The 20,683-nt window shown below is 42.0% G+C and overlaps 1 protein-coding gene across 1 annotated transcript in view; it reads left to right on the forward strand.

Moving 5' to 3' along the window:
• GNAI3 (G protein subunit alpha i3) overlaps positions 1–20,683 on the forward strand; it is a 43,745-nt gene that overhangs the window by 16,509 nt on the left and 6,553 nt on the right. The window contains exons 2-8 of the mRNA XM_083172942.1: positions 11,169–11,211; positions 12,120–12,261; positions 12,744–12,901; positions 13,033–13,161; positions 14,478–14,607; positions 17,605–17,758; positions 20,047–20,244. Coding sequence (XP_083029068.1) covers positions 11,169–11,211; positions 12,120–12,261; positions 12,744–12,901; positions 13,033–13,161; positions 14,478–14,607; positions 17,605–17,758; positions 20,047–20,237 — 947 coding nt within the window. The 3' untranslated portion in view covers positions 20,238–20,244. The remainder of the gene's footprint in view (positions 1–11,168; positions 11,212–12,119; positions 12,262–12,743; positions 12,902–13,032; positions 13,162–14,477; positions 14,608–17,604; positions 17,759–20,046; positions 20,245–20,683) is intronic.

Raw genomic sequence — 20,683 nt, forward strand, 5'->3', positions numbered from 1 at the left:
CTGTCAGCCTTCTCCACCCTGCCGTTACCATCCGTGGCAACAGCCGGGCAGATCGGTCATCCAGAGGGGGGGTGTTGACGACCATACCACAAGCCCACCCGGCCAAGACCAGATTCTGCTTCCTCCCTAATAAAATATAGTTACCAGGTAGCAGAATCTGGTCGCAGTGGTGACCTGGCCCAGGTGATTTGTTGAGCTCTTGGCTATGTATAAAAAAATCGGTATCTCTGATGATCTGAAATGGTTCCTATTAACGGCTAAGTGCACAATAATACATAATGTAATGATGCTTCTAGGTTCGGGGCAGGGTGCTGGGCTACGGGGGCAGCATGAGGGGCTGGCTGGGCTGCCGACGTCACTGTTGGGGAGGGCTGGCCCTGGTGGAGTCAGTGTGGGTGGCATGCCTGTCATCTACTGTGGCTTCCTCCGAGGGCGGGCGGCAGACTGTTCTAGCAAGGTGCTGCTAGAGGGGAGGGGCACGTTTTGCCTTTTAAATATCGTGCAGGATGCGGCACCCTGCTTAAACAACCTAGCGTAAGCACTGCTTATTAAGTATGGTTAATAACCCTAGATTTTTTTTCTGCTCAAAATTTGTCTAACCCTTTTATGAATGTATCCATGGAGTCTGCCATCACAACCTAGTCTGGCAGAGTATTCCATATCTTACCTGCCCTTACTGTAAAGAAGCCCTTCCTACGCTGGATGACAAACTTCCTGTGTACATTCCTTCTGGTAAACACATCACCTGATAGATCACTGTATTAATGTATTTGTATATATAATTGTAAGCTTGCGAGCAGGGCTGTACTACCTCGGTCAGTTTTGTTACTACCCAGTTTGATTTATCACGGTTTCTAATTGTAAAGTGCAGCAGAATATGCAGCGCTATATAAGAACCTATAAATCAATCTACTCATATCCCCATGTAGATGCCTCTTCTCCAATGTAACCATACCTTACCTGGCCATCCTTTCCTCGTAACCCAATAACTCGAGACTCTTTATTAATTTTGTTTCTCTGGTATTTTAGTGGGGCCCATTTGCTGCAGTTAAGAGGTGTACACACTGAGATTTTGGCAGGAGATTTTGTGTAGATAGTCAAAATATCCTTGAAGGTTAGCCAAAAGTCAATATTGTCTAGCATAGATTGACTGTGCAGGTAAGGCAATTTTGACTAGATCATAGCCTATCAAAACTTATGGCCCATACACACTAAGCGATTTTCAGCTGAAAATCAACCATTTTTGGCCGTTTTGAGCGATTTTTAGCTGAAAATCATCTAGTGTGTATGCTGCAGTGATGGTCGACTAGCAATGATGCCCGCTCCCGCATCATCACTAGCAAAGTTCCCCGTCGGCTGGTTTTAGCAGCACGTCTAGTGATGATAGATGGTTTTTCATCAATCATTACTGTGTGTATTCACCACCACGGCCGCCGGGCTGAATGATTAGCCACTTTCAGCCGGGCATACCACAACTGCCCTGCTCCCTCCCCCTACTCCACACGGAGCATACATTACCGCCACCTGGCTCCCTTCCCCTGCTCCACAGGGAGTGTACATTACCACCGCCAGGCTCCCTTCCTCTTCTCCACACGGAGCATACATTACCACCACCTGGCTCCCTACCCCTTCTGCACATGGAGCATACATTACCACCACCTTGCTCCCTTCCCCTTCTGCACATGGAGCATACATTACCACTGTCCAGCACCCTTCCTCTGCTCCACACAGAGCATACATCACAGACGCTGGATCCCTTCCCCTGCTCCACACGGAGCATACATTACCGCCGCCCAGCTCCCCTTTGTCCCTTTTACTTTTTAATACACCTATAGAAGTTTAAATGTTTTGGAAGCTGTTCAAGTGAATTGAGATGCTTTCCATTCTGCCACCATGTAGCACGGCACTTTCCATAGGATCCTGTATTATTCACAAAAGATGTACCGCACAATCATTCCCATGAACATCTATCCAGCTAGCGCAAATCAATGCAAATATGATTAGAACAGGTTGAACACACATCTCCAGCACTGATACAACATTACTAGCCATTGTGCCACTATACTGAAAATCACTAATTTTGAGCGATTTTCAGCTGAAAATCTATATTGTATTTTTATAACGTTTGTTTTAAGATATGCTAATGCTGCAAAGGGTTTAAATCGAGAACCTGGTTTAATATGAGTTCTAGATTTTGTTCAGTAATGCATTATTCTTGATGTATGTTATGGGCGGATTCAGAAGTGGATGCTAATGACCCCACCTCAGCGCCTTTGCATTTGCCACAGCCTTGCGTAAAAAGATGCCCACTGCCAGCTTCTCTGATTCGCTGCTGTATTAGAAGACCAGAACCACCTGCACTGCAGCTGTTGTGCATCCACAGATAAAGAATCAGCCTATATCTGATTATGAAAGTATGATTTGCAGCACTGGCATCATTATTATTTTAACCAGTGTATTATCTTTGTAAAATGTGATAATTATCCCCATCTGGATTTTCCGGTTCACTCTTAACTCCAAGTACCAAGCAAACCATTTTATTCATTATCATGATCTCAACCTTTTTTATTTGAATTTATTTACAAATGTGAGCGACGATGCCAGATATTTTGAACAGTGTAACATGTTGGCAATCAAAGGGTTAAAAACATACTGGTTAATAGACTTCTGTAAAAAAAAAAAAAAAAAAAAGGATGCACAAATGAGTTTGAATAATTAAATGTTTAAGGTTCGGCGCTTCATTATATGGTGGTGCCATATAAATAATATTCCTTATTATCCTTCACCTGAAACTTCAACAACTGTTGAATGGATAAATTACAGGTGCGAAGTGCCAGACTGAAATGGAAAGATTGAAAGCTCTTGGCCGCCGGTTTGGAAACGGCCTCAATAAACACTCGGATCTCCAGCAGAATATGAAGTGGTTTTCAGTACAAACTAGTAAACTATCTGTATAAATGTGGCAGTGAAAATTGTGGCTTTTTTATTTTCTTTGTTATTGTGAAGCTCCTGACATTTAATTGCATGTTCTTATTTATTTTATAGTAGAAATGATAATTATGGTAAATAGCTGACGACTATAAAGTTAGAGTATGAACTCTATTATCTTGTCCACAGTAATTAGAGCAGAATGAATTGCAAAAGGCAAAAAATCTGGAGCTGGAGTTCTTACTCCAGCTCTTATAGGAGCACAAACGACAGTAACACGAATGGAGCTTCACTCCAACTCCCCTGCAGAATGCATCTACCATGTCCATTTACCTTTCATGCACAGTAATATCTACCTAGCAATATAAGCACTTTATTAGTTATTTGTATCTCATTTTCTATTCTCCTTCCACATTCATCTTTTCAATGTGCCCACACAGATAGATTGTATGTGTGTGTGCACAAGCATCTTATAGTTGTATCACTCCCTGTAGCTGTTCTGGGATTTTAAGTTGTCACAACAAGGAAGTTTAGTGGTTTGAGAACAATAGCACAGAAGCCCAGGGACCGTCTCTTCCTCATCTCACCAGGCACTGCCGGGTGCCAGCCGCCAGCTGAGAGGGAGGTGACATAGCATTTAACACTTTCCTTTATCACTTTTTCAATAGGGCTGTTCGACATCACATGAGATGTGTAGATATAACATACAAAGACATCTAAACAAACTTCAACTTAGTTGATGTAGAATAAGATGTATAATTGTTAATTTGCCTTTCATTTAATTGTTCAATTGCCTTTTTAAAGATTTTATTATTTGACGTAAAATAGATTATGATTCAGGGAGGTGTTATAGAAAATAAGCAGTAAATATAGTTCTATACTACCTACAGATTTGTCACCATCTGTATTAGTCCGTGCCTTTCTGCCTGTTCTCTTGGATTACTTATTTTTCGGCCAGCCAAGAATAGCTGATGTCTCCATAACTATTGACAACTTGACTATCCACCCTGCCCCACAAGCTCGCTGCCTAGGAGTCATCCTTGACTCTGAACTCTCCTTTGTTCCGCACATTTAATCTGTCTCTAAATCTAAAAAATTATCCAAAATATAACCATACCTTATGGAAGACACTGCTTGACACCGCATTGATTATTGCAATAGTCTCCTCACCGGTCTTCCCAAGAAAAGACTATCCCGACTACAATCTATTTTGGATGCAGCTTCAAGAATACTATTCCTAGCAAGGCGTCCATCTCCTGATCCGCTCTGTCTGTCCCTTCATTGGTTGCCCATATTCTACCGCATTCAATACTTCTACTCACATATAAAGCTATTAACCATACTACACCAGCCTATATGTCTTTGCTAAAGCTAGTAACCATACTACATCAACATATATCTCTTTGCTTATCTCAAAATCACTCCAAACTCGCCCTCTCCGCTCTTATTATTTATTTATTAACAGTTTCTTATATAGCGCATACATATTCCGCAGCGCTTTACACAGTATAGTTGAACGTTCACATCAGTCCCTGCCCCAGTGGAGCTTACAATCTATATTCCCTACCACATACAGACATTATAGGGTTAATTTTGTTGGGAGCCAATTAACCTACCAGTATATTTTTGGATTGTGGGAGGAAACCCACGCAAGTACGGGGAGAATATACAAACGCCGCACAGTTAGAGCCACGGAGGGAATCGAACCCATGACCTCAGCGCTGTGAGGCAGTAATGCTAACCATTACACCATCCGTGCTCTTCACAAGATCTGCATCTCTCCTCCACACTCACTACCAGATCTCATTCACAATTACTATTACAGGACTTTCCACCCTATGGAATGCCCTCCCCCAGCCTCCAAACTTTTAATCGTTCCATAAAGAGTCACTTCTTCTTGCAAGCCTATCAAATTCCTAGACTGCCCACATAACCTGCAAAAACTTTCATCTTAATTACATCCCATCAGGGCTGTTCTTTGTAATCTGGTGGGACTGCTATGCTATGCATAGTGCCTATCTTTGCGTACCCTTTCGGTTTTCCTATAGATTGTAATCTTGCAAGCAGGGCCTTCCTACCGCTGTCTCTTTGATTACCCAGTTTTTCTGGTCACTCTTGATTCCAATTGTAAAGCGCAACGGAATATGTAATTTATTTATTTATTTATTAACAGTTTCTTATATAGCGCAGCATATTCCGTTGCGCTTTACAAAGGGGACAGTGATACAACAAAACAGGGTATTTACAGACAGTCAAAATGTAGGAGGGCCCTGTTCGCAAGCTTACAAGCAAATATAAATAAATACTATTGCTTAAAAGGCGAACACGCACTAATGGTGCCCGTATACTGTGCTCCGTGCAATTTGAACTAGATTGCATCACGTCTAGTTGAAACTGCATGATATACACTAAAACAGTGTGCATTTAGAACAAGATGTGATCGATTTCAAAAGGTACATGCAGCACATACTTTTTGCACATGTTGTGATGTGCGATGAAGCGTGCATTGCAAGGCCAAAATGCACCTTGTATGGGCACCATAAAGTGTATAACGGCTGACAAGTTTACAGCTTATGTTGGGTCCAAAGTTTTTACTTCTATAATTTAGTAAAATTGTCAGGCATGTTGGTCATTGCCTGGTGATGCTTCAAATGATTTCAACTGGGGCAGCTGGAATTTGCTCAACTTAACCATGTATGTGCCCCAGCTGGGCAGTGAGAATCAGGATCACTATGTCTGTAACCGCTACGGTACATTTGAAAGTTATGTTTAGTTGGTTTTAACTTGAAATTTATTTGTTTGAACACTGTTGAAAAATACTTTGAGTTCTCCTTTGTGGGCTGTATGGAATCTGAAAATCTAAAACCTTTTTCTTAAATGTCTGGAAACATGAAGTGAGTAATGGGTCACCTTCCTCTTTTCAGATGCAGAGGTGTTGCAACACACCAGCTTTGTATGACTGCAATAAGGCTTTTCTTCTTCACAAACAAAAATATATGCCACTGCCATGTAGTCAAACCTCCCTCCCCTTACTAAGTACGCATTTTACTGCTGGTGACGCCATTCTCCAGGAAGCATATACCAGGATGTTGTTTCATTTATGAACAGGTTCACATATTTACATTTGTGGTGAGCAATTTTGGAGTACAGGATATTCAATGCCATAGAACTCTCATTTAGATGTGCTTCAAAATGTTACATGCTCATGTTTGAAGGGATAATTCCACGACATGCAGTATCATTATGTTTGAAATAACCACTTTCATGAAAAAAAAGGTACATTTCCCTACAACTTTACCTATAATTTGAGGTAGAAAATTATCAGTTTGTATATCCCTTTTCTAATGTCAGACATGGACAGGTGCTGACCATAAAAAAACATTAAAAAAAACTCAAAATACATTTAAAGATATTTGTTAATGATTTTTTTAGATTTTAGTATTGCTAGCTACAAAGAGATTCTTAATGGCACACAGTAATGTACCCAATTACTACCTTAGAAGTGACCCTTAGTTCATATTATTTGACATCATACAGTATTGCCCCCAACTGTTGATATGAAACACAGCATTGCCTCTAATACCCCTTTCACATTGCAGCCCAAACCCGGGTTGTTGCTGGGTCAAGAAGCGGTATAAACCACCAAAGCTTATAACCTGTGTCAACCAACCCAGCAATTCGACTTTGATTATAGGAGGGTTAAACATGTGCATAATGGGCAACCCGGCTCGGACCTGGAATCAAGATCCTGGGATCCAACCTAGCATAGCGATGTGAAAGCGGTATAACCGATATGCTGCCCACAGTGCCCAAAATTATTCCTCTTTTGCTAACAGCCTCAAAGCCTGTGTACGCCCATATGTGCCAACAACGAGTCCCCCACATGGCCTTGCTTTCACCAACAAAGTACTCCTTTACAGCTGTCATCCATTCTGCGGTTTGGACTGGATGTGATGCAGCACAGAATTCTGGCCCTGTAGTGAAGTTGCCTGATGGCGATAAGCAGCACCACAATGGCAGCTGGTCTTCAGCAGGATGTGGGCTGTTTATCATGCGTGCCATAGTTTGAATGGCACTGCCCTTCAATTTGAAGGACAAGTGGAACTAGTACTAAACACTCCAAGGCTTCTAATGGGGATGAAAACATACTTAAATGCCCCTTAGTTTCTGCGGCACAGACCCTAGACCAGAGGTGGGCAACAGGTGGCCCACGTGACGCTCAGGTTGGGCCCGCCGCACTGACCTCTGTCATTATGACAAGCTGCCCAACTAGCTGAGCCGCTTGTCATTTAACCGCCTGCCGAAAGGCTAATAGAAGTGCGGTACCGCCGGGCACAGCATTAATGGGAGTGTGGGAGGTCACACGGTAAAAATTTTAGCAAAAGTATTGGCAGTAAGATTAAATAAAGTAAGACTATAATTCACCTGGATCAAACCGGGTTTATGCCGGGGAAATCTACCTCTCAGAATCTCTGCAGACTCTAATGTCATCTGCAGAGGGGGGCCTCTGTGGAGTCGGGGGCAGTGGCGGTGTCGTTGGACGCCGCCAAGGCCTTCGACTCCATAGAGTGGAAGTATCTGTGGGGAGTACTTCGAAAACTTGCGTTTGGACCACGATTTATTAGATTAGTCCAGCTTCTATACACTGCACCTCAAGCAAGAGTGACAGTAAATGGGTACGCATCAAGTATATTTTCACTGGAGAGGGGGACTAGGCAGGGGTGCCCCCTGTCGCCAGTATTATTTGCTGTTGCCATTGAACCCCTGGCATATCTGCTACGAAATACAAAGGAGGTTAGAGGGATTAAAATAGGAGGAGTGACCGATGTAGTGGCGTTATACACCGATGATACACTGCTCTTTTTAGAGGACGCTGAAAGATTGCTACAAGCTGCCTTTCAGATAATAGATAAATTTGGGGTATTCTCCGGTCTTCTGATTAATTGGCAGAAATCACATATATTCCCAATATCAGGTCAGATACCAGATAATGTACAGGTGGATTTACCCATTCAATGGACTACTCGGTTTAAGTATCTTGGGGTATGGATTGTGCCACAGGCTACTGATTACATCTCACAAAATATTGATCCAATCATTAAGAATTTCAAAGACAGAGCTCAGGTTTGGAGAAAGCTACCTTTAACGGTGATGGGTAGAATCAATTTATTTAAAATGGTTATCCAACCTAAATTGATACGTGTTACAGAACTCGCCCTTATATATCCCAAAGAGGATATTTGATAAAATAGAGAATGTACTGTTATCATTTATAATAATGGTCCAGCTAGAATCTCAATTAAAATTCTGTATAAGAAGCAGTTATTGGGTGGGTTAGGACTATCAAACATGAGGTTAATCTATGCCGCTTCGCAATTAGCATACCTTACAGAATGGGTGAATGGAAATACTGACCCAACAATGACTGGTTTTATAGCTGAACAGGCGAAGTGCTCCCCCTCATTCTCTTTCTCCCCTCTCCAATTTTTGCTGTCTGGCTGGTCAACGGTTAAGTTGCCACATATGCTCCGACAGATAATAATGATATGGAGATTTATTCATAAACTATTTGATTGGTCGGGTCAGGATGAGTCTACTCCACTATGGTTTAATACTAAGTACACAGAATTATTAAAAATTTCAAAGGATAATATTTGTATAACTAAGGGCCTGATATCTATAGGGCAATTATATAGCCAAGGTGTGCTCAAGTCTTTCCAACAATTGAAGGAAAACTATGGGATATCAAATGATATTTTCTATAGGTATGTTCAATTAAGACATGCAATAGAAGCCCAATTTCCACAAGGCCCGCCTGAGCTGTGTAGTTCACCTATAAAGAAAATACTACTTAAGTTAGGTCAGAAAGGAAAAATGTCTAAACTTTATGAACTAATTAACGATGAGGTTATTCTAGAGCAGTTTGCTAAGTTGCGGTTGAAATGGGAAATAGATCTAGGTTCTCTCTCAAATGAACAATGGGCACAAATATTAGGGTCATTAAGTCACACTACCCCATGTATTAGATATAGACAAATCTTCTTCTACATCCTACATGGAGCCTACCGGACTCCGGAATTTCTCCGACGGGTGGGCTTTGCGGATAATTCAAGCTGTACTAGGTGTAAGAGTGATAATGCGGGGTTCTGGCATATGCTATGGACATGTCCAAGTATATATGGTTTTTGGGAGGTGGTATGGGGAGATATACAATCCACTGTTCCATCTCTACCTATTATCAATCCATTGATTTGTTTATATGCTGTAGATTTGAAAAAGTCACATTCAGTAACTATATATGAATATGTACTATGCCTCACGACGTTAGCTAAAGTAGTCATAGCAAGAGTATGGTTTTCATCAGATCCACCTAGCATATTTAAGTGGAGAGCGCTGGTTAATCAGGTTGCTAGTCATGAACGATATATGTTTAAAATCCGCGGGGCCACCCATAAATACCAAGAAAAGTGGGATAGATGGTGCACGTCAAGCATAAGTAGGGTACTAGAGGATTAGGTGAGGCTAGAGTATGGAGGGTAATGGCATGTACAAGAATTTTTTTGTTTTTTGCTGATGATTATTGGTACAAATTGGATTATATTATTAAATGAAGTGAGGAGATGACAAGAGGAACTATTGTTAGCATATGTGATGTATAAACAATGACAATCCGTGTGATGGCATAATTTTTTTTTTTTTCTTCTTCCACTATGTAATATTGATGAACCCTGCGAGGCAGAGTTTGGTATTGGCTTCAGTCCTGATAGGAAGAGTGGAAAACAATTTGGGAACTAGGTTAGAGAGAGGGGGGGGACACATATAAAATAAATAGGGGCATCAAATTTTGGCACATAGCATGCACATTCACTTCACTTAAATAAAATAATTCAAATTTAATATAAATTCTAGGCTAAATGGTTCACACACTGCATGTATGCATATTATCACATTAAATTTATTAGAATTTAAAACTATTATGTACAAGCACTACACACAAACACATTTTTTGTACACATACACATTTAATATGCACATATATATACAAAAAAAAAAATTTCCCCCCTCTTTGTGCCTTTATAATAGCACTGTCATGCTGCTTTCAGACCGCATAACTGGCTTTGACCCTGTATTTGAAAACGTTTAAAAAAACGGGTCTGCCAGGTAAAACCCCTTTCACACCGCACCTCTTAAATGGTATATTACCGTTTTTAGTGCCGATTTTTTTGGCACTGGCAGACCCGTTTTTGGAAACTTTCCAAATACAGGGTCAAAGCCAGTGCAGCCTTCAGCGCCGCCTCCCTCCCCCCCCCTCCCCTCCATGCAGCCCCCTCGTCCCCCCCTCCCCTCCGTGCAGCCGGTACCTGAGTTCGGTTGCAGATCCCGGCACTGCAGTATGGTTGGAAGCACTTATGAAAAAAAGTGTCTTTCAGAAAATGGCTGCCCCATAGGAAAACCTGTTTTAAAAAACTGTCTTTCGTATGGGGGTAGCCATTTTCCGAAAGTCATTTTTCTTATAAGAAAAGTGACTTTTGGAAAATGTCTGCCCCCATACGAAAGACAGTTTTTTTTTTTTTAAACGGGTTCTCCTATGGGGCAGCCATTTTCTGAAAGACACTTTTTTTTACGAGTGCTTCCGACCATACTGCACTGCCGGGATCCACAACGGAGGTACCGGCTGCACGGGGGGGGGGTCGACACGCGCGGGGGGGTCGACACACGCGTGGGGCGGTTCCAGTGCTGTGAATATTTAATGAGCACTCATTAAATATTCACTGCGCTGAATTTAGGACCCAGCTCATTGGCTGGGTCCTAAATACCGTTTCAGACCCGATTTTGATCCCAAAATACCGGGTCTGAAACGGGTAGGACCTTGCATTTTAACCGGTTTGAAAAAACTGTATTTTCAAACCAGTTAATTGGATCTGCACCTTTCAGACCGCACAGATTACCGTTTTAAAACGGTAAAAAAACGGCAATATACCATTTCCAAAGTGCGGTCTGACCTGGGCCTACTATGTATTTATGCTATAAAAAGGTGGAAATTTATATGTTACATGTTTATTGTTTCGTTTTGTATGTTGTATTTTCTTTTTCTATGAAAAAAAAAAATAATAAATTATGAAAACTAAAAAAAAAAAAAAATGGTCCTGTCTGCAACAGTTATATTGTATTATTACTACCATTTGAACACAAACATTTAGCCAATTTTGACCATAATATTCCCCCCCTTTGCCTTACAGGTGCTGGAGAGTCTGGGAAAAGCACAATTGTGAAGCAGATGAAGTAAGTTATGCTGCTAGTGTGATGTTAGTAATTTCTTGGCATTTTTCTCTAGCTGCTACAGTATACTGGCAACTTGCTCTTGAGAGCGAGAGATCAGATGCTTTTTATTAAAGGCATTTTCTAGACAATTGTTTGCACTAATCACTTTGATGTCTCTTGCTTGAATAAAACTAGTTTGTGGGGTGATTCACTGAGCTTTAGCAATTACTGTACAGGCAACTTTCCTATTCCTTAGGGACACACCCAACTGTCTTCTAACTAAGCTGTGATATCTTCAAAACTTGGGCCATTTTTTTGGGTCCGCTTTACAACATTGCCCATAATTACAATTCAGTTAGAAGTGATGTGCTACTGGGCAGGAACGTGACTTCTAAGTGAGGTGTTTACTTCCATCACCTTTTATGAAATTTACTCAAGTGAGATTAGTTTCCACAATTTACTCCCGTTATGCAATGTTTTATTGATCAATAGCATATTTGCCTCAATTGGTAACTGGGGGGATAGTCTAATAGTGATGTTTGGCCTTTTACATTACTGTGTAATACAATGCTATTTTTCCTGCGCACCTTTATGGGACGCCAGGAAAAAAGCTTTCTGCAAAGTGCTTTTGCTCAAGACGTAGTAGAAGTCATTTTGCAGTCAATTCTCCCTCCTTTAAAATTGTATATATTTAGATTGGATTTGCAGGCTAAGGCTTGTAGTCGTATACAGCCATTGGCTGTTTTGCTATTTTGTGGTGGAAAGTACTCCTTGATGATCTTTAATTGGCTAAAGCATGTCATTGTTTCCACATCTTACCCTGTGCACCAGTAGAGCTCCCATTGCTGCCGCATAGAACACTGACAAATGTTCAATGTAAAATAAAAACTGCAATTGTGAGCATGCTAATGTACTTGTTGTGATTTCAGAATTATTCATGAGGACGGATATTCGGAAGAAGAGTGCAAACAGTATAAAGTGGTTGTCTACAGTAACACCATTCAGTCCATAATTGCTATAATCCGAGCCATGGGAAGGCTGAAGATTGATTTCGGAGACACGACCAGAGCTGTGAGGGATAAGTCTTTTACAGTGTTGTATGTACAGTAGCATTGCTAGTTCTTGAGGATAAAAGTGTCGTCCCCAGAAATTCCCCAAGCTAGAGGGCACCATAAGTCAGGAAGGTGGATAGAACATGGACCTCACTAGACCAAGCCCCATCACAGGAGGCTGGGGTTTGCATTGTAAATGGGGGTGTCTGTGCTGCCTTACTTACTAGAGCCGCCACCTCATGCAAAAGCCTGGAGTTTGCTAACACCGCCCATCCCCTCTCATCTAACAGCCTCCGGGCAGGGAAGAGCAAGTCCAGGTCCGTGCACCAGACATTGCAAGAAAAATGCCGGACAGAATGCCTGTCTAAAGGCCCTGGAGAGATCACTGTAAAAGCATGGAAGCTATGATCCATTTGGCCTACAACTATTGTTTCTTATATTTTGTTTTTTACGATGGCCAACTATTCCCTTTTGCAAATTGCTGTTTTTCTTTCCCCATAGGACGATGCACGACAGCTCTTTGTGTTAGCCAGTACTGCAGAGGAAGGTATTCTATCCCCAGAGCTTGCAGGTGTTATTAGGAGGCTGTGGAAAGATGCTGGAGTGCAGGCGTGTTTCAGTCGTTCCCGCGAATACCAACTCAATGACTCTGCCTCATAGTAAGTGCATGGCATGGGGTATCTAGGAAATGCAAGGCAAAAAGTGTTGCAGCAGTATAACCGTTGCATGTATGACCTTTCTGGGACGGTTTGTAAAATATGTTTTATATTTAAATTATTTCTCTTTAAAGCTACCTAAATGATTTGGACAGGATCTCACAGGCTAATTACATTCCTACACAGCAAGATGTACTTCGGACGCGTGTCAAAACTACGGGTATCGTGGAGACACATTTCACTTTTAAGGACCTTTACTTCAAGTGAGTTACTGGCACTGCCCTGTTATGTCAACCTTGTCAGGGCTTCAATATAAAAAGCAACTAAATGTTCTAGTGCTTGCCTCGTGTAAACCAGTAGCATTCTAATACAAATTTTTCACCATGCCTTACATACAGGTTATTTTATTCAGTAAAACTGGCTACACACCAATACAATTATTGGCCTATTCACCTGACCTCTAGTGAATGACCACTGATTGTGTAGCTGTGTATACAGGACTGTTGAAGGTACGTGGCCTATAAATGTCTTAAATGCTCATGCTGCAGTCAGGATCGTGAGGTCATATGTTATGTACTGTGTAATATGTATTTACCCAAACCTCCTGGTCCCGTACACATTGAGCTATTCTAGTGTTCACAGGGGGTTAAGCTTGGTTACAGCACTTTGGGTAAACTTCCAATAATCAATCAGCCAAGTGATGGCAAAAGTGTTCACACAGCTTACCTTTTAGTGTATAGATTTTTTTCACTAGCGAACCACTTGTTTGACTGTATTCCATAATATTGTTAATGTATGTTATCCTCTCACAAACACTAAGCTGATATAATCAGAGAATTAATCAATTGGGGAGAATAGTATTCTATCATTTGGGGCACTATCAAGGCTTCATAAAACTGATAACAGAGATTTATCTATCCCATTGCATTTACATATAACTTGGACACTTAAGAAGGTTGCTCTCATCTGGGCTCCCATCACTCTGTGCAGTGGGACCTATTCTAAAATTACAAAGGAGCACTCCATACTCTGAGCTCGCTGTACCATGCACAATGCTAGCCCTGGGTCTCATACTAGGGCCACAGCTTAACTTTTACCTGAGAAGCCGTAGTGGGATGTTTAAATGTTATATTAACACTGAGTCAGTGATATAGTGTATAAGGCATGGGTCCTCAAACTGCGGCCCTCCAGATGTTGTGAAACTACAAATCCCAGCATGCCTTGCCACAGTTTTGCTATAAGGGAGTGTTAAAACTGTGGCAAGGCATGCTGGGATTGGTAGTTTCACAATATCTGAAGGGGCCGCAGTTTGAGGACCCATGGTATAAGGCCTTATGCTACATTTTGCAGACAAAAGAATACTTTAGGATGGTCTGATCATTTTTATAATGGTCTGTTAACGATTACAAAGAGGTATTTACATATATGTACATATTTGGTGGGATAAAGATCTCATTTTACAAAAAATCCTCAATCTTTTTTTGGGGGGGATTGGGTGTTTTGCTGATCTCATATAGAATAATGTCCTAAGAACATCTGTCCCTGATTAGCCGCTATAATAGAATTTGCTTTGTCACAGGATGTTCGATGTGGGAGGACAGCGGTCGGAGAGAAAGAAATGGATTCACTGCTTTGAGGGTGTAACGGCTATTATTTTTTGTGTGGCACTCAGTGATTATGATTTACTATTGGCTGAAGATGAAGAAATGGTAAGTTAGTGGTTGGCACATCTTTTATCTGCATTGTGTAAATGACTCAGGCCTCATACTGTACACACAGCTGTGTGTTTGGGTTTCCTTCTGTTTAAACATCCCCCTGATTGCTGTGGCATCATGCTTGGTCAGCACTGGGAATAAAACTATTGGCCAGAAAGGATGCTTGAACATGTTTGAGTCCATACCATTAAACTTTTACATAATCTATAAATAAAAACAAAATATGGTAACCAATGCTCTGAGGTTATGAGTTAATGAATAAAAGATGTGTAACTCATGCAAGTGAGAAGCTATAGCAATACACATACAGTTGTGTATCTGTAGACTAAGATTACATTACTATGGGCGAGATGTATCAAACCTTGTGGAGAGCTGACTATACAAACCAGCTCCTGTCAGACGCCGCTTTAATATGGCAGTACGGAGCTGATTGGTACTTTAGCTCTCTCCAAGGTTTGATGCATATCAACCATTATATTTAAGTTAAGGTTTATAATGTTTATTCAAGCATTTCACTGACATCTACTGTTAAGCTTGTTGTGTCTTTTGAGCTGTAAAGACAATGGTGAAGCACTTTGAGTGCTGTTGGGAGAAAAGCGCTATATAAATATAATTTATTATTATTATTAATGTTGTTAATGGTCTTTTACAAATTGATATTAAGTTTATATACGGTTCATAACATTGAAGTCTGCTGGTAACAGTGGCGTCTTTATAAGCTGTCATGCGGGAAGTACAATGCATAGCAGCTTTGACATTTCTCTATAGCTTGAATAGGATACAAATAAAATATGGGATTCACTTCAGAACAGGACCTCTGTTCCCCCACTCCTAAGCAATGACCCTCTTCGGACAGCAAGTGTGGTTGGTTAGAGACTGTGGGAACAGCTAGTGTCCTGCTATAGAAACCCGTCCACCCCTGCAAAGATGGCCCAATTGACCCGATTTTACATATGGAACAATGTTAAATGGCCCACAGACCCCAAATAGCCACCCTGAAGTGTGAAATGGGCCCCCCCCTATTGTTAACGCCACCCCACGATCAACGTCAACCCGAAGCGTGGCGAGCGCAGCGGTACGCGTCCTCCGACCTTTTCATACCCCCACTATCGACGTCGTCGTGGAGTTGAGAATAGAAAGTGTGGCGAGCGCAGCGAGCCACCGAGCCCGAAGCTTGGCGAGTGGACGCATATACCTTCACAGGTATCCGCGTCCCCTCGCGGGCTTCACAGGTATCCGCGTCCCCTCACGGGGCTCGGTGGCTTGCTGAGCTCGCCACACTTTCTATTCTCAACTCCACGCCGACGTGGATAGTGGGGGTATGAAAAGGTCGGAGGACGCGTACCGCCGCCCCTCGTGGGCTTGCTGCGCTCGCCATGCTTCGGGTTGACGTTGATCGTGGGGTGGCGTTAACAATTGGGGGGGCCATTTCACACTTCAGGGTGGCTATTTGGGGTCTGTGGGCCATTTAACATTGTTCCCTATGTAAAATCACGGTAATCGTGTCGGCCGCATGCGATGCGACCGGCGTGATTTACATTTTATCGGTCGCATCGCATGCCATTATAATGGCATGCGATGGGCGCCGTTCTAGGTAAAAAGTACCTTGTTTTCTAGACACCACTTCCACCTATGTGGCTAGATAGAGCCCCTGCACATTTATAATATCTGGTCTTGTTGCGGTTTTAGACATGAATGTGTAAATGAGCACTCCTTTTCTGTCCCTCTATAATTTCCCTAGATCTGACCAGCCTAATGTCTGGCTATATTGATTATGAAATGCTTTATTCCATTTTTTTTCTTTTATCTTGCCCATTATCTGTCCAATTGAAGGTTCTGCAAACTAAAACTACAAGAATAAGGAATGTGATCGTGAATTTAGTTGTGTAAAAACACCTATAGATTGAGGCTAAATCTAGCCTCCATGCAGGACAGCACAGACGGTGTAGTGGTCACCATTAATGCCTCACAGCACTGAGGTCATATGTTTGATTCCCACCATAGCTCTAGCCCTGTGGAGTTTGTATATGTACCCCGTGTTTGCGTGAGTTTTTCCGGGTACTCTGGCAGTGCACTTTTTTGCACTAGCAACCGCCATCTTTAAAAACCCATGCAGTTCCTCTTCCCTGCCTGTGGTGTTGCTGTCTGCTGTGGTGTTTCTAGCACAGGTCTGGTTTGCATAAAAGTGCTGATAAACAGACCACACTGTGCTGGAAACACTACAGCAGACAGCGACACCTCAGGCAGGGAAGAGGATCTGCATGGGTTTACAAAGATAGCAGGTGCTAAAATGAACGCTATCCACGTGAACTGTCGTCATTCAGAACGAAGAAGGTGAAGACCCCAGTTTGACCTTTTGTCGACCTAATGACCGTTTTTTGGGTATATGCTGATATATATTATTATTTAATGGTTTCTTGAAAAACCGTTTTTGTTTGTATTTTGTGTGGGTTTCCTCCTGGTACTCAGTACTCTTCCCTTATTAAACTTATATGTGTGTGTACGGTATGGTAGGTAATATAAATTGTAAGCTTAGCCGGAATGTGTGTGTGATATATAAATAACTTGATTATAATCATATTAGTGATTATTGGTATATTTTTTTCAAGAAGGCAGCTGACCACACATTTAAAGACTATAATTACAACCAGCCCAGAAAATCTAAAATGTACAGAGGTGTGTTCATAAACACCAGACGCTAGTAAAGTTGCTCGGGACCTTGCGGGTCTCTTGCACCAGGCATCCCACGCTGCGTGGTGTTTTGAGGATGATGTGTAAGACACCTGTATGAAAGCAAACCACAATCTGCTTCTACTTCTAAACATACTGTGATTTAGTGTCTGCTGCCTTTACTATTCCTTATTGTCCTACAGTATGCTTTCTAATGGCGACCGGGAATACTAAAGTCTTATGTTTTGAGTGCCAGTACAAAAAATGTTTTTGTTTTTCCAGCTGGTAGATTGTCATTTTTTTATTTTTTCCTTTCAACAGAATCGTATGCATGAGAGCATGAAGCTGTTTGACAGTATTTGCAACAACAAGTGGTTTATTGACACATCCATAATCCTTTTCCTCAACAAGAAGGACCTATTTGAGGAAAAGATTACCAGGAGCTCCCTGACAATCTGCTACCCAGAATACACAGGTACAGTATGTAGTGACTGTAGCCCACCCTGAATATTTTTCAGACCTTTATTACGAGGTTTGCCACACACATTTATTGTACTTGTAACAGAAATTAGGGTACTTGTTTCCTTAAGTTAAGGTACACGACTAACGCTATGGACCCGATTTCCTTTGAAATCAGGTCCATTTTGCCGGCAAAGGCAAAATCGCGTCGGTCGCGTGCACTAACATGGTACGCGACGCGATCAACGCGATTTTGCCATAGGGTTCAGTGTTAAAATATTTTTAACATTGCAATCGCGTTGATCGCGTCGGTCTTGTGCCATTATAAGCCATTATGCGCGTCCCCTCGCGGGGCTCGCTGCGCTCGCCACACTTTATATTCTCAACTCCTTGCCGACGTGGATAGTAGGGGTATGAAAAGGTCGGCGGACGTGTACCTCTGCCCCTCGCGGGCTCGCTACGCTCGCCACGCTTCGGGTTGGCGTCAATCGTGGGGTGCCGTTCACAATGGGGGCATTTGAGCTATCAGGGGGGTTAAAATTGGGGTCTGGGGACAATTTGACATTGAATCCAATGTAAAATAGGGTCCCAGGGACCCCATTCACATTTGAATCAATGTAAAAATCGGGTCCATCGCGTCGGTCGCATGCGATGCGATCGACGCGATTTTTCCGACCCGATCAAAATCGGTGTGGCCGTTCTAGGAAACAAGTACCGAAATTAGCTGAGCCTGTGACAAGAATAATCATGAAGAAACGGGTGTCATCAGTTGGACACCAGCAAGTTGTTAGACATGCATTTAGGGCGACATGTGTCTAGGTCGACAGGGTCATAAGGTCGGCATGGGGGGGTTTCAGTTTTTTTTACCCGAATGTTGACATGGACACAGGTTAAAGTGCACCGCATCCCCTCTCATGGCTCGGTACGCTCTCCATGCTTCTAGGTCGACATGCAAGAAGGTCGACATAAGTATAGGTCGACAGTCAAAAGGTCAACATGGGTTTTTGACATTTTTTTTTTTTACCCGAATGTCGACATGGACACAGGTTAAAGTGCTTGCTGCACTCGACATGCTTCGGGCATGGTGCCTCGTGCACTATTTTTTTTTTCTCCCACTACGCCCTAGTGGATGGTAGGGCATGAAATGCCGTCTGTCGGCACATGTCGGCTCTAAAAAACAGTGAAAAACCCCATGTTATCCTTTTGACTTTTGACCTTCCTACATGTAGACTGTAGACCGAATGACTGTCTAACAACTTGCTGGTGACCCAATGACCGTATCCCGAAGAAACAACTATAGTTTGTTTAAAAAATTATTCATATTAATCTTTAGCTATCTCATAGCTAATATTGGGTGTGATTTCTCTAAATAATCCATTTTTAAATGATCAAAAATATTCCTTAACATTCTATTTATTTACATTTTTCAACATACAGTAAATAAACTAATTAGCATATGAAGACATTAAGAAATCTATTCTGAGGTTCAGTATGACAGAATTGTTGCAATGCTGAAAGAGGGGGGTGTGTGTGTGTGTGTGTGTGTGTGTGTGTGTGTGTGTGTACCTCCAACATCAATAACATCACATGCTTTGCATGGTGTAACAGTTTTAGCTTAATAGTAGTCAGTCAGTGTAACTTTGCATCTGTATTAAGCATAAGTGCTTTATGACGGCACATTAGCCATTACAAACCACTGTCTAGCCTGCATACAGAGCCTCTCAAAGTTCCCAGGCTAAACACCCTGTGCTAGGGCAGGGTGGGGTATAACCAACATCTCAAATGGACAGGGAAGATGTGTAGTAGAAAATAATACAGACTACATTGATTACATTCTCAGCCCCGTATTAATTTATCAGGTATAAGAAGAGGTGGCAGCCACAGGCTTTAACGCCCAGGGCTATTCAATTACAGCCCCCCCCCCACCCCCATTTTTTTTTTTTCTTGCCCATTAAATTATTTTTTATGCTTGGGTAACACACAGAATCTGGGAAGAGGTTCCAGACCTATGTGTTACCTCTCTGCTTGCATTTAATAGGCTAATATATGCCTATTTCTTTACGGGTCTGCTCAGACCGGAAGTGAAATATGCGTTATGTGCAGTACTGCGGGCTGAATTTTGGGGCTAGTTGGAGAATCAGTTAGGCCATGGTTAATTACCCCCAGTAGACTTTATAGCTACTGCTCATTTGTAGAGTGAACACCCCCCCCCATTATTTTACAAACTCATGATAAGACCCTAATCAAGCTACTTACACTAATAGTAAAACTAACAAAGTGTTTCTTGTCCCTTCCTTACTCTAGGATCCAATACTTATGAAGAGGCTGCTGCTTATATCCAATGTCAGTTTGAGGATTTAAACCGAAGAAAAGACACAAAAGAGATCTACACACATTTCACATGTGCCACAGACACAAAGAACGTGCAGTTTGTGTTTGACGCAGTGACGGATGTGATCATAAAGAGCAATCTTGTGGAGTGTGGCCTCTATTAGCGTGGAGGTAAGAGGATATATTATTAAATGCGTGCTACACGATACTTCATAAGTTATCCTTATATAAAAGCACAAATGAATACAGTAATTTAAAGTCTAAATCAGGTCTTTAATATACAGATGTAGCTCTGTTCATCTTTGCAGGGGCTGGCGATTCCATCGCCAGCGGCCGGCTACCGCCAGGGGCGCCCGCACGAGACGCAGTGAAAGTGATCTGGCGGGTGCCGGGCAAAGAAGAGAGGCGCAACATCTGTAAATCATTTTTATCAGAATGTAGTGCCGTATTTCATTCTTGCTTCGTGTATAGGCTCAAATTGAAATCTCAAAATGTTGACCTTTCAGTGTGACTTATTCAATATGATGGTGTGGCCAACCCTTCTGACACACTGATCCCTCTCACTGCTTTGCAACAGTGGTGATTTGAACTATACAGTTCCCATTCGGAA

This window comes from Crinia signifera, chromosome 2 (assembly GCF_055691185.1).
Source record: "Crinia signifera chromosome 2, ASM5569118v1, whole genome shotgun sequence".
NCBI lineage: Eukaryota > Metazoa > Chordata > Amphibia > Anura > Myobatrachidae > Crinia > Crinia signifera.